Source organism: Jatropha curcas, chromosome 10 (genome assembly GCF_041381405.1).
Source record: "Jatropha curcas cultivar XTBG-Jc1 chromosome 10, XTBG_Jcur_1.0, whole genome shotgun sequence".
NCBI classification, from domain to species: domain Eukaryota; kingdom Viridiplantae; phylum Streptophyta; class Magnoliopsida; order Malpighiales; family Euphorbiaceae; genus Jatropha; species Jatropha curcas.
Genome location: NC_143160.1, coordinates 11,150,954 through 11,166,572, shown reverse-complemented (window position 1 = coordinate 11,166,572; position 15,619 = coordinate 11,150,954). Strand labels below are relative to the sequence as shown.

The following is a 15,619-nucleotide window of genomic DNA, read 5'->3' as shown; positions in this document are numbered from 1 at the left end:
GTTTCAGGCTTACTACGGGCCTCGGGGGCCTTAAGCTTACCTGGGCCCTAGTGCCGGTCCGGTCCATGGAAATGGGTCGTGACATTTATAATTAGAATTACGAACCAAATATAAATATGTATAATTTTTAGAAAAAATATCAATAAAGAATGGTCGGTTTAGACGGATATAATTTTCAGGAACGTGTGAAAATCAAGTTTAATTTTTATAAAATTGAAAATTAAAATTTAATATTTGTTTAGTGCATTTGTTTGAGAGTAAAAAATATTTATTATTTTAAAAAAGAAAATCAAACCAATCAATTTATTTTAATTTTTTGAATTTAACCGGTTTTGTTCACTCTAAAATGTACCCAGTAACTTACGGCCTATTTGGATGGAATGATTTTTAGGGAGGAAAGAAAATTAGGAGGTAAAATTTGAAAGGAAAATAAGAATTTTTGGTTTGGAAAGACGGTGGAAAAGTGTGGAGGAAAGAAAATATGATTAGTTTTGCCTTGGTCCCACAAAATTGCTTTCTCTCCGTTATGGAGAGAATATCTGGCATTCACAGTGTATTTTTACACTGTTCATAAGCAAATGACCACAACGCCCATTTCTTTTACCAATTTTTTCCGCAAATCTATATAATTAATTAAATAATTAATCAATTATAATTAATTAAATAAAATGCATGAACACTTTAAAATGCTAATAATTTTATTTATTATTCTTTAATTCATTATAATTAATTAAATAATTAAAAAATTATAATTTAATTGCACAATATGCTACAATGTTTAATATGTATATATAATAAAAATGTAAATTTAAATAATATCATTTTCTTTTTTTTAAAAAAAAAAAGAAAAATGTCATTTTCCTTCATCCCATATTTTCCTTCCTCCATTTCCCATGCAAAGGATTAAGCTTATCTAACTTGCTTAAAAAATATATAAAAATATAAAAAAATAAAAAGCTTGCCACCAACTACCATGGCAGTCCCTTCTTTCTCATTCCCAACATCTATAGTTTTAAAATACATATTTTTTATTTAAAAAAATAAAAATAAAAATTCTAACGTTTTGTTTGGATGATGAGAGAAAGATTATTAAAGTAAGGTATAGTAAAGTATAATAAATTTTTTTTTTTTGTTTTTGGAGAAGGTACAATAAATGAAGGTTTAATAATATTGTTTTGTTTGGTTTGATGGTAGAGGAAAATAGTGTTAAATATAAATATTATGAAAATATTCTTTTCATGGAAGATTTATAAATACACAAAACATGTTATACTTCATCAATTTCTGTTTTCATTAAGAAATAAACCCTTCAAAATAAGACAACGTACGATCAAATGTGATTTGATTAGTTATTTAACTAATTTAGAAAGTAGGAAGAATCGAATTTGAGTCATATCAATTATAAGAGTTTTTTTAATTTAATAAATTAAGGGGAGTGTTATTTATATTATTTAATCCGCGATATTATTTCGACTTGTGGAGTTCCTAATATATATATATATATATATATATATATATATATATACACACACATTGCTGAATAAGCTAGGGATGATCATGTTTCGGTTTCAAATCGAAACCGAAACGTACAAAACCGGCACTAAAACCAAAGTCAATGGTTCTGGTTCCAAATCGTAATCGAAATCATGCACTTAAGGTTCGGTTCTGATTCTTCATTTTTTAAAATCGAAACCGGCGATTCTGGTTTAAAACTGTAAAAAACATGTTTTTAAAGAAACTTGCAACTTATTTTTTTATTTTATTATAATTTTTTAAAGTGATTTTTAAGAATTTTTATTAAATTTGTTTAGTTTTTTTCAATAGTAGTATTTATTATTATTTATTTAAGTTACAAATCCAAAAAGTATTTTTAAAAAATTTAATATATATTATTTAATTTCGGTTCAAAATGAAATTAACTGAAACCGGAGAGTTCAAAACTGGAGTAAAAATCGTCTAAAACGGCCACCCACTGAAATAAGACACTGACTGTTGTACCCTTGCACGTCATAAAAGGATAAAGAAAAATCAGAGTTCGTTGTGGAAAATCAGTAGTATAAGCCGGCCACTATGTAAACTGACAAGAGGCGGCTCGTTGGAACAAAACTGGTCAATGTGTATACCAAACATCAATATGATAATTAGGATATCTCCTGTGACAAATTAAGAAAAAAAAAAAATATATATATATATATATATACACACACACTTAAAGAATATGCCTAAAGTATAAGCCGGCCGCTCCATATATGAATTGATGTCCATTTTTTAAATAAACAAATTTTTTTTTATGATGTGAGTTGTACATTTACTCTATTTATTCTTTGTACTCGTTTCTCATTTGATTTTTTTTATGTATATGATATTAAAATATAAGTTTTTATATCCGAAGGATGAGATGAGATGGCGAAGATTCATTCTTTCTTAATTAAAGGTTTCTAGTTCGACTCTTGGATATTTTTGAGAGGGAGCACTTGCTTTCTTTGTGCACTTGCCAAGCGCAAATCCGAATTACTCAAGACCAGTGAGTCTCGGATACTGGATAATTAAAATAAATATAATACTTAATACTTCAATATCATACAAATATAATATAATATAGTAGTGTCAAGTTCACTAAAAGAGTGTATTTTTTATTTATTTTTTCTCTATTTAATATTGGCTTCTCGTTTTTTTTTTCTTTTTTTTTTGCATAAGAGGCTTTTATGGGCCGAAACAACACAAGAAGTTAAACTTGAAACCTCCCAATCCTGACATAAGTGAGAAGACCAACCGGACTACTACCCGATTGACTCATTCGCGCATTATTTTAGTACATTTAGAAATATTATTTTTAGTATTCTTATAACTTCCTAATAAAATTAATCTCTAATTACACAAAAGACCTATGATATTGCCAATTTTTATGATCTTTATTTAAGAATATTCTCATAAGTGTAAAATAAATACAGAAGGCTTTTGATCGAAGATTATTAAAAATGAAAAGAAAAAGATGTAATTGCTTTCATTGCAGTATATAGAAAAAGTGACATTATCCTCTTCAATCAATGAAGAGGGTCTACATAGAGTAATTTTGGAGCCATTGGCTTTACTAACCGAGCGGAATATGGAGAGAAAATCTCCTAACATCTAATAATATCGTTATATATAATAAAGAAGAATCATGGATTTTTATTGGACGTTGACGTAGTATTTCCTTTGAAAAGAGAGAGTCTCTAATATTTTAGTATTTGTATTCAACTAATTGGAGGAAAAAGTTATAAATTTTTGAAGAAAAATTATATTTTTCATTAAAAATTCTCTCTTTAATTTATGAGAGAATTTTAAATATAATGACTTCTAATATCATTTGTTATTAATTCTTTATGAGTTTGTTAAGCAATGTCTCATTTCACGTATTTCACGATATATGTTTTGAATTTGACAGGATTATTTTTTAATAACATATATAGATTAACCAAGAAAATGTTAAGTTATAAATATATTTTTTACATTTTGTTTTAGCGAGAAGTATAGTTATTATTGAAAAATAAAAATATAAGGACATATGATAAATCTCCCGCAAACTTAAAGATGTCACGAAACAAATCTCATAAACTTCAAGGGTAAATCTATGCACTTGAACATTTTTAGGTTATATCCCTCAAAAGAGTTTCTCCCACTTCCTAGAAATGGAAGTGCCTTAAGGATTAGACTTTTCTTTGGTCTTTTCTCAATTCTCAACAATTGTTGGTATCTATTTTCAAAGGGCTTTCTTTGTCCTTTTTTTTCCTTTTCCAATGTTTTTTCATTGGAAGCAACTTAAAATTGGTTCCTCCATATGAGCCTTTGAGTGCATAATTGAAAAGTGAAAGCATGTGAGTTTTCATTTGGGTGGTTCCTAATCTAACCTGTCAATTGAAAGCAGATTAAAAGTCAACACCAAGTTAGGTAATAAAATATATATATTCTTTGAAAATTAAAAAAGAGGACCTAACTATTAAATAAATTACTAAATATTCAATACAGCCTCACCTTATGCCAACTAGACCTTTAAATTATTATCTATACATGTGGAAGGAAGGAGAATATTTCTTCATATATGCAAAAGTTATATACTCTAAAAGGCATACTATAACATGTAGAGATCAAGTTGACTAGGCATCTACAAAGTGCTACAATTATTGAAATATTAATATTTTTTTCTATTTTTGGCTTTTTTTATTGAGATATTCATATGTAGGACAACTAATTAAAATGATTTGTTTGTGCAACATGTAACATATATATTTTTTTATTTTTCAAAGGATAGAGGTGCTAAATTTTGAAAAATATTAATTTTAATATTACTAAATTACTAACATTTTTTATACAATAAGCTTTAAATCATCTTGTCTCCTTACTTTTATGGAAAAAATACAATAAGATGAACGTGGTTTGCAAAATACAATTAGTTTGTTCCTTTTTTTTTAATATATTAATTTTCTTTATATTTTGCTTCCGTTGTATTATTAGGTTATTCTATCCAATTTTTACATCTTTTCCATTAGGTCAACAAAAAAACACAGAGATCAAAAGAGAGATACTAAAATATTATATCAAAAAAATTACAGTATAGTTTCTATGGTTTTAAAAAATATATCTAGTTCGTCCTTGTGTTTTTAAAAATAAAAAGAGTTTTTTTCGTTATTTCATAAGATATTTAACAAAAAAATGTAAAAATTAGATGAAAGAACCTTATAATTTGACAGAAAGATTTTATAGTTTGATGGAAGAACCTTATAATATAATGGAAGTAAACTATAAAGATGTTTTTTTTTTTAATTTATGTATTGTCATGAGTATTCCTATACATATATATTTTTTAAATTGATAAATAGTGAGTGGAATTGCAATTTTATATATAATATTTCTCATCAAATAGTCCAACGACCAATTATGGAGAAAAAAAAAAAGAATGAAAATGATTAAAAATTGAATACACAAGAATGATTATAAAAAACTTTTGGTTCATTCTCATATATTAAATTATATGACTGACATCTCATTTTCCCACTTTCAATTTTTTATCATTTTACTTTAATACTATGAGGATATTTTAGTCATTGAAACTTGGAATGCAGTATCAAATTTCTTTAACATTTAATTGTAGTAAAAGAAAAGGAATATAAATATGTGAATGACACCACTCACCAGACACAGTACTTATGCCATTATTTTATAATTATGCTTTTTTATTTTATTATTATGATCCAGCAGTTGCAATTATACCCTTTTTTTTATTATTTATTTTCATTATAAACTTATTATCATGTTTAAACTGTTATTATTATTTTCAAATCACTTTCTTATAAAATTTTCTCAACTTGAAAATTTTAATTTCAATTACTTAATAATCCTATTATCAAATATTACCTAGACACTCATTTTCATTTTTTTTAATTGAATTTCAAAGTAAACAAAATAGTATAGTAAATACACGTAAGTAATAATCAATGAACGGTTAGATTTATCAAAATAGACTATATTTATAAAGTTAAGAGTTTAAATTTTAGATTTATTATTATTAAAATGATTTTATTAAATGTTACTCTCGAATAAAGTATAAAAATATAATTAAAAATAATATACATAAATAAAAATTTTAGAAGAAAAATATTAAGGGAATTTTAGTTGGGCAGTCAATGTTTTATCAGGTGATAAGGTATGTTACAACTTCCAAGGCAGTAATTTAATTAAATCTTCTAAGCTCATTTTTTAAGAATTTCCGTAAGAAAGGAATGATGAGGCATGTTTGGATTCAAAGATTTGTCAATTTTAGTTGAGCTTAGTCTACTATGCTAGGATTGGAAAATGGTGACAGAAAAGAACTGCCAAGCATGCTAAGTAAGACTTCGTATGCTAATTGCTAAGTATGTAAGATTTGGTTTGTTAAAGACCTTTGACCACGACCCAAAACGAAGGAAGAGGTAGACTTTTGAGCTTAATGGACGAATTTTCCCTTTTACCTATCTCATTTATTTTTTATATAAAAATATAAAAGTATTTCTAATCTTGTTTATTTTTTCAATCTCTCTTTAATCTTTTACCGTACAGAAAGAAAAAAAAATCAAATGCTTATTTCCTCTTGGGGATCGAAACACTAAGATGTAATTTTTATTATTAAGAAATTATATTTATTGCCAATCAAATGTAATATGATTAGTCTTTTTACAAATATAGTGAGTACAAGATATCGGATTTTAAATTCTCTTGACCATGAAAGCTTGATAGTTAAATAATATAAAATTATTTAATAAAGTATCAAATTTTTTATTGATGATGGAATGACATTTTGGTATCATCTTGGTGAATGACAAATTTACCAACTTCTTCTTTTTGGACTAATATAAATCAAAGTTGTGAAGAATTAAAAGCAATTAATTATTTTTTTTTCTTCTATTTTTGGATAATAATGTATACAAGCCAAATACATCATTTAATCTCTGAACTTTGACAAAAAAGCTTTGTGGCACTCAGAACTATAAAATCGATCTTCTGATGCTGTGAATCTCATTTTTTGTAATAATTTCATACCTCCTTACATTAAAAATAATAAATTTAAAGATTTTTTGGCTTTTGTATGTAAAATATTGATTTGATACTTGGTTAATACAACTTTTGAAATAATAATTTTACATTTTTTAATTTTTTAATAAGTGTTTAATCAATCCAATCTTATAAGTTGAAGTGTTCAATGAGTCAAATAAAGTATTTAACATATACAATTTTATAAATTTGAGTATTCAATGAGTCAAAAGAAGAGTTGAGGATGTCATAAATTTTTTTTTGTGAAAAGTACGAGGGTGAATTTATGTATTCCCCTATATAATAATATATATGGATGATGGTTATGCTCAATAACTCATGTCATGTTATCATAAATCCAATCTTAATACAAAATCAATAGGCCTTGTTTTGTATATAATACATATATTTCATTATGAATTAAACAATTTGAGAGTATAAATCTATTGCAATCTTAGTAACTAATCCTAAATGGATAAAAATTATAAATATATATTTAAATCCTAAATTGGATATAAACTAAAAATCTAATGTTAATTACTTGGGTTAAACTCCCTTGACATTGTATATAATAAAATCACATAATTTTTAATTTTTCATTACGAAATATGTGTGATGTCTTTTTCAATAATTCCGTTTAAGGTTACACAAAAATTCTAAATTTTCAATTTAATTTCTAATATGGGATAATGGTTATTATCGATTAATCGTGATTCATTATGATTTCATGGGTTACACACAATATGAGTAGTCTTCCCCTTTATTTACTAAATTGGTAAATATTTTTATGATCGAGAAGATTCGAACTCGAGACCTCTCACTCCACGTTAGAGCGAAAAGATCAATCCTACTAAGCCTAGTTTGCTATTCTTTATATATTCATATATAGCTCAATATACATTTTTGGCAACAAATCTCATGTGCAACAACTTTACAAAATTAACACATCAAATAAAATTTTGGCATGTTTTTAAAAACTTATCAAGAGCTAAAATTTCCAATTGAAAAAAATATTTACACAAAAAAATAATAGTTTATTTTGTCCACAAAATGAGGATGATGTTTGGTTACCGGTCAATAAACTACAGGTTTAAGTTCCTGAAAATATTGCGTTTGGTTTGCACTGTCAATTTTAATTTTCGAAAAGTATATCATTCAATTTTTTATTTATATATAAGTAACTTTTTTTATGGATGACTAAAGAAATTGCACTTCCCTTATTAAATGCAATAAATTCACTAATTTATCGTACTAGTTAAATTAATTATATCTATATTATGGATATTATAATATTTTGTAATTTAAAGTGATTTACATTTCAAGCAATTAATATATATATAGTAAATATGTTTAAATTATATTTCTTTTAAAAGAATATCCTAAATTTATTTTTGTTTTTATAAAGATTAAAAAGTAATAAATATTTTTTAATAATAAATTTTCTATATTTTTATTAATAAATATTATATTAATATCAAAAAACAAATATTACATTTAATGAAAATAAAAAGTCAAATAAAAATAATTATTGATATCGAGTAAATTAATTACAGTTTTTAAAAGAAATGTGATGAACAATTTGGGACCAACAAAATAAATAAATTTATTTTTCGTATGGGCCAGTAATTACTAATAGTTATTATTTTTTAAATACTCCAACCTGATACATCAACACAGTCCTTTTTCTAACATGGGGCCCCACTAAAATAAAAACAAGAAAGTAAATAAAGTAAAAAGACACTCGCAGGATGACGTGGCGACACATAATTCGTGCCAGCTCAAAGGACCAAGTCCCGCTTTTCTCGCTCGAAGACCGGTCAGTCGATGATTGGCCTCTGCTGTTGCTGTAAGCCGGTGACCCAAAAATGGCAAAAGCAAACAATTTCTTACATATAAAAAATTAAATTATTAAAAATAAAAATAAAAATTCAAAGCCTGTGAAGAATTTTCTTTTCCTTCCTATGCTCTCTACGCTTGACAAAATGGGGTATCAGAGAATTCTCCGCCTATTAGAACTCTCCCTCTCTTCCTCTCTTTCTCTCTCTAATTCCCTGCATTTCTCTCTTAGCCTTTTCTTCTTATTCAAACGCACGCTCTCACGACATCAGTACCTCCTCGTCCTGTCTTTTTTACGTTGTCGTTTGTTTGTTTGTTTTCTTTTTCTCCCTAAAATTCTTTAAATTTTCTAATTTCTTTCATTCCCCCCCTCTCTCTCTCTCTTCCCGTTTCCGTTTCCGATCGTAGCGGGTAATATTTCTTTTGTGAATAAAAAATCTAAGTTTTGATTCTGGGTTTTGTTCTTTATGTGCGCGGGATTGTTTATATGATATGTGTGGATCTTGTGATTATTGTTTGTAAAATAATTTTCAGCTTTATTTCATATCTAGATTGAAGTGTGATAATTGTCTTTTTATATTTTTTTCAGGTAGTGTGTATTTGTAATTAATGCACTTCCTTTTCCTTTTCTTTTTTATTTTTTTTTTGTTAAGTTTTAAATATGGAAGTTCAATGGTTTTGAGGTGTTAACGTTTATTATATATAAAGAGGTGTGCCTTGGCTCTTCCATTGTTACTTTCTTTTTTCTGGTGATGTTTAGGTGGTTTGGATCCCTGGAATTTTGACTTATATATATATATATATATATATATATATATATATATATATATTGATTTGGTTTGTTTCTCTTCTTCTGTATCTGGGTTTTGTTTATTTGATATGGACCTGATCGATTGAATTTTTTATTTTTCTAAAAAAATTTTACTGGGCAGACATGCCCTGACAAATAATTATAATTGCCAAGGTTTGAGCTTTAGTCTTATTTTCTGATGCATTCTTCGATCTCTTTGGATCTTGAAGGCTGATGCTTTCCTTTACTTCTCTGTTTTTCTCTCTCTCATCATTAAAATTTGAATTTTGAATGGCGATTTTTTTCTGGGTTTTTTTGCCATTTCTGTGGTAAATTTTTGATACTTACTAGTATTGAACTTTTTTGCCTTTCTGGCCTTTTAGACACTTGCTTATATAGGGCCCAGCCAGCCACGCTTTCTTCTGGTTTTGATTTTACCTTTTTCATATTTGCATTTACCTCTTTTTTTTCTTTCTTTATTTTTCTTTTTTCTGTTTTCCATCTCTCTTTGCTCTTATTATTATTACTATATTTCAGATGATGGTTAGTAATTTCTTAATATTCATTGCAGAAAACTGGAGCAGAAAAAAAGGAGAATTTTTAAGGGAATTCTTAGCTGATCATTGATACAGAAGCGAATTTTCTGTATTCTGTCGAAGTCTGAGGGTTGAAGAGATTCTCCAGATGCTAAATATTGGCAGGAACAGAAATCAGCCAAGGAATAACAGATCTATGCCACTTGGGGGTCTGTTTTTCTTTCTCTATATGGTGGACTTCTTGATTTTGAACCAATTTCTTGAGTTATGTGTTAATTTCTTGTCTTGTATCTCTCTTCTGTTGCAGGCTTGGATTATGCTGACCCTAAAAGGAAGGGTAATATTGTAGGGAAGATTTTTTTGGCTGCTGCCCTCACAGCCTTATGCATTATTATGCTCAAGCAATCCCCAACATTTAACACCCGAAGTCTGGTAATTTGTTGACCCTATGTTTAATTTTCTTGTATTGACTGCGTATTTCTTTAGCAGAGTCAGCTTCAATATTACGAACTGATTTATGATTGTTTAGGCTCTGCTTTTTTGAAGATTTGAACCTGGTTCATCCTTTTGTTTGAACATGCAGTATTGGAATTCAAACTTGTAATATGTGCAGGACACTCCTATCCATGAGTGCTGCATTATTACCTCCCGCTCCCTGGTTGTGGGTGACGTGTTGGTTATTCTTCATACATGTACATGCATATACATAGATGGTCACAGTATACAATTAGATTTGGGGCAATTATCTCTTCAAATCTGGTTTTGTGTCAAATATGAAATGGTAGTCCATGTTTATTAAATCCAATTAATGAAACTATTGTACATGGCTATACTTTTGCAATTAGTTGTCATAACAGTTTATCTGAATTCCATGAAAATTTCATAATACATTTTCTTTTTTTGATTGGCTTATAGTTCTCGGTGCATGAGGAAGGGGTGACTCATGTCCTGGTGACTGGTGGTGCTGGCTACATTGGTTCACATGCTGCATTGCGACTTCTGAAGGATGGTTACAGGGTAACCATAGTGGTATGTGCATTTCATGCAATGTGATAATTTCTTTTTTATATTATTTATAGATCTACAAAGTAAAAGCTTTTTATTTTTGACAGGATAACCTCTCACGGGGAAACCTAGGTGCTGTCAAGGTTTTACAAGAACTATTCCCGGAACCTGGGAGGCTTCAGTTCATTTATGCTGACTTAGGAGACGCAAAAGCTGTATCCTTGTTACACCATTTATAATATATGCCATTGTTTTAGGTTGTGGATACTCAAACTTGGATGCTGCAACTTGTTTCCTTCACTGAAATTTCAGGTTAACAAAATATTTTCAGAAAATGCATTTGACGCTGTGATGCACTTTGCTGCTGTTGCATATGTTGGGGAAAGCACCATGGATCCTCTTAAGTAAGTTCTATTTGTGATTTGAAATAGGCCTGCCAAAAAATTTTTCAACTTCAAGCTAAATGGCATTGTCATTTTGTTTGTGGCAGTTTGTGTGTTTTGCTTGTGGTGGTGGTAGTAAAAATGAAAGAGGTGTTACTAAAATTTAGTTTGAGATTAGAACTTTGTTGGATCACTGAACACTTAAGCTCAAATATAGAGTTTCTGCCGCTTGTAAATTTTGACACTTCCCTGGGTTAGCATCTCATTGCGGTTATTTAAGGAAAATTCAAGTCCAAGTCTGTTTTTGCTTGATGTAGAATGAGGTTAAACTAATAGAAAAGCAAAGTGCAAGCTTAAGCCTCTGGGTAGTATATCTTACATTGAGACTCTTCTAACACATGGTTAAAATAAAAAATTGAAAAGGTCAAGCATCACCATACCATTTTCATTATCACCACTATCATCTGGTCCCTCTCCTGTTCTATTGCAATCTTCAAGAACATAGCACCAGTGTACCATAGATTGCTGTATGCGAGTGGTGGAAACTCTTCTTGACTGAATCCTATATGTCGTGTCCTGTACTTCAAGAATCACTGAAAATCCATTTGAAGCTATGGAACTTAGAAAGTTTCTTCTGAATACGATGTTATGGACATCAAATTGAAATATGTATAGTTTATGTTGCTGTCATGCAGTTTGAATAATCTTTAAATTAAACAACCTAAATTTTGGTATCCAAATTAATACCCTGCATTATCTGTTCCTAATCTTGCTACATTCTACGTATGAAGGTACTATCACAACATTACATCAAATACTTTGGTAGTACTGGAGTCAATGGCTGCACATGATGTAAAGACTTTGATATATTCTAGTACATGTGCAACGTATGGGGAGCCTGAGAAGATGCCTATTACTGAAGACACTCCACAGGTTATAGCCGAGATACTTAGAGTATATGTTAACCAGTTTGATTTATGTGTTTGTTTAATTAAAATTTTTTTTATGGATTGAAAGTCTTAAAATGGCATTCTAAGTCTTTGCATGGGATTTTGTAGCTAGGTGACTGATTTATATACCTCTTTATGTATTTTAGGTCCCAATTAATCCATATGGAAAAGCTAAGAAGATGGCAGAAGATATGATCATGGATTTTTCCAAAAATTCTGACATGGCAGTTATGATATTAAGGTTGGTGTTAGTTGTATTCAAGTTAATTTTTTTATTGTTTCTTTTCATTTATTCTTTCCCAGGAATCTTTCATTCAATATCGTGTTTCGATGCTTTTGGCTTATCTTCTTTGCATATCTAATGAGTGCGGGACTTGCAATGGGTTATAGGAGATTTTTGCCTGTAAATCTCAAAAATACCATCTAAACTCTGCAGACAGCTAGAGATCCAACTTGTTTTCAATCCATTGATCATCGCTTGACATGAAATAACACTTCTATAGTGAGGCTTGGATTGTTATTTTTCCCAGCACTGGTGGTTTCTGTCCTTGCGATCTTCACTTTTTGGTCCATCTTCTAGGTTGAAAACATCTAGGTTCTTCCTAGGAAGATTCTTCTTTCTGTCCTACTGAGAGGATGATCTTTGGCCATTGTCTGTGGGGTTAGGTTTCGTTAAACTAGAAACATGGAAGGAGGGAACTGTGAAAATGCACATAAAATGTTATCTCCAGCATACAGTGTCTAGAGTTGTTTCAGATTTTGCAAAACCTAGAGTTGGCAGAGATTCTCTCAACTCAGAAAAATATTTAGAAATCAGGACGGCTGATAATCTAGGAATGTTACTGTTCATCATTCCTTTAACAGCATTCTGGGTAGGTATCCACTTCAGATTATTTAGCTTGAATATTACTGTGTACAAGTTTGTTGTTTTCTGTGCACTAGGCCCTGTATTTTTCCAGATGATGCAGCTTTTAGTAAAGCATTGCTCAGATGCCTTGCAAACTAGGAGCACTGGACATGCAAAGATGAATTTTGACATGTGTAAATGCAATGCCATATGGTTATTAGTGCTAGCAATAGCTGATGAGGGACCACCCATCGTTGTCCATCCCATTCTGAAACTTGTGGAAGTTTATTTTGAGCACGTATTGGATATTTGAAGTTAAAATCTCTCTCATGCATGTAAGCACACTGTTTCATTTTGGAATTCTGATCGATGGATCTTCTTTGTGAATGATTTCCAGATACTTCAATGTGATTGGTTCAGATCCAGATGGCAGATTAGGTGAGGCTCCTAGACCTGAATTGCGTGAGCATGGACGAATTTCTGGTGCCTGTTTTGATGCTGCTCGTGGTATTATTTCTGGTCTGAAGGTATGCTTTTTTATGTTCTGTTAACCTTTTCCCTTGAGATTTAGTTGCAACTTTCTTGTGGAATCATTTCATAGCTATGCTGTTAAGTGCTTTCATTTGGGTGAATTTGTTACATCAGTGTGCATGTAGTTTGTCCATCATGTATCAATAATATGTTTCTGAAATTCTTGGTTAAAAACTATAAATTTCTTCATTAATATATTGAAAACAAAATCAATATTAAGCACTGCACCGGTGCTTTTTCACTTCGGTTTGCATAATACGAACCAGTGTTGTTTTAGTGGTCTGGTTCATGCGCAAGCTAATATAGATATTCTGGAAAGCTAAACCTTAAACCTTAAGCTAATATAGATATTATGGCAACGCTCGGTTTTGCAGAACCTTGATTATTTTCTTGTTTTGCAGGTTAAAGGAACAGATTACAAGACACATGATGGTACTTGTATTCGAGATTATATTGATGTTACTGATCTTGTTGATGCTCATGTGAAAGCTCTAGAAAGGGCATTGCCTCGTAAAGTTGGCATCTACAATGTCGGCACTGGAAAAGGTACGCTAAACAGCATGAACATTAGATTATTGTGTTTATTTGTTATTTTCCCTCGTGTTAGTTAACATTCTAGTTCCTCTTGCCAGGTAGATCTGTCAATGAATTTGTGGAGGCATGCAAGAAGGCAACCGGTGTAAACATCAAAGTCGACTATTTACCTCGCAGACCTGGTGATTATGCCGAAGTTTTTAGTGACCCAACAAAAATTAGGCTGGAGTTGAACTGGACCGCACAACACACTGATCTCCAGGAGAGCTTACAGATTGCATGGAGATGGCAAAAGTCGCATAGAAACGGGTATGGATCACCTCTGGTGATGGCTTCTTGAATAAAATATTTTGACAATCTGATGGTAGTCCAAAGCAGAAATTTAAGGTGGGCCCCATGCAGCAGCACCCAGATTCAGCTGTGCTTCTAATGTTTTAGAAGAGGGGTCTGACAGAAATTTTTTGTTCACTATCTAATTAATATATATTGTTAGGAGTAGCCAATTCATTATATGTATCGAACACATGATAGCTTAATAATATGATGCCCCGTTGGCTGAGGCGCAGGTATAGTTTTTACTGATTTATATTGCCTTTCTTCTGACCCTCTCTTGTAGCTTGTAATATATAATGTATAACATAGTTCTGGCAATTCTGATCTCATTAGCTGGGAAAGCCTCTGGATACATAGTGGTGTGCAAAACCACCAAATCGAAAACTGAACAGACCCATTTTGGTTCGATCAGCTATTCAAGGGTGGTTTGGTTTTCTGGGTCAGTTGGTTTGAATTAAACATATCATTTGGTTTGAGTCGGTTTCATAGAATTCATCGGTTGAGCATAAAATTGAACTGATATGGGCAAAAGCTGACCCAAACTTCTGAGTTTGTTTGGTTCAGATGCCAATATTGGTTCAGTTTGGTCTGTCCTCTACAAACTTTAGTTTGCAGTTTTTAGTTTTGATTTGATTTGACCTGAACTGACCGTTTGTTCACACTTGTAGATACATAATCCTCAATGCGCCAGAGTTAAATTTCTAAATATTGTGAAATGATACAATCTCATTTCTTGGGATTAATAACTTTGATTGATAAATGATAGTGTCATTACTTCAGTTCACCAGCTTTTAACCATTTTTTTCTGTTTATTGATTTCTAAATTTTAGCTACTGATTGATCCTCGCTTTGATCAGTTTGAGCCTCTAATCTGATCCAGCTTTCAAAATAATGTTAGTAATTATTGTAAATGTTTCTAAAATTGGATTAGTGGTCGAACCATTCCTATGGGTGATTCCTGATTTGATCGCCCAACATTAATTCTGTGCATATTTATTAATTCGCATGAATCTCTCTTCATTTTCGACGATTAAAATTGATAAATTATCCTGCAAAGAATTCACCCTGTAAACTTTGTTACTGTAATTTTATGGCACTTTTAATTTTTTATTTTAATACATCAAACACTTCAACTAATAAACATTTTAACTTGCAAATTCATTTTACTCAATACTTCAACTTGCGAAATTAAAAAAAAATTAAACACCTCTGAAATAATTGAAAAATGTGAAAATTATTATTCTAAAAGTTATACTAACTGCATATCAAATCAATATTTTAAATATAAAAACCAGAACCTCCAAAATCTATTGTTGTTAATATGAAAA

The 15,619-nt window shown here is 30.0% G+C and overlaps 1 protein-coding gene across 1 annotated transcript; it reads left to right on the top strand.

Moving 5' to 3' along the window:
• Positions 1–8,498: 8,498 nt before the first annotated feature.
• Positions 8,499–14,544, top strand: MUR4 (NAD(P)-binding Rossmann-fold superfamily protein). Its single transcript, XM_012220142.4, has 11 exons — positions 8,499–8,793; positions 9,744–9,917; positions 10,016–10,140; positions 10,624–10,737; positions 10,821–10,928; positions 11,026–11,117; positions 11,888–12,029; positions 12,193–12,287; positions 13,291–13,420; positions 13,826–13,970; positions 14,057–14,544. Exons 2-11 carry the CDS (start codon positions 9,857–9,859, stop codon positions 14,296–14,298), a joined length of 1,254 nt encoding a protein of 417 aa, XP_012075532.1. The 5' UTR covers positions 8,499–8,793; positions 9,744–9,856; the 3' UTR covers positions 14,299–14,544.
• Positions 14,545–15,619: the final 1,075 nt, after the last annotated feature.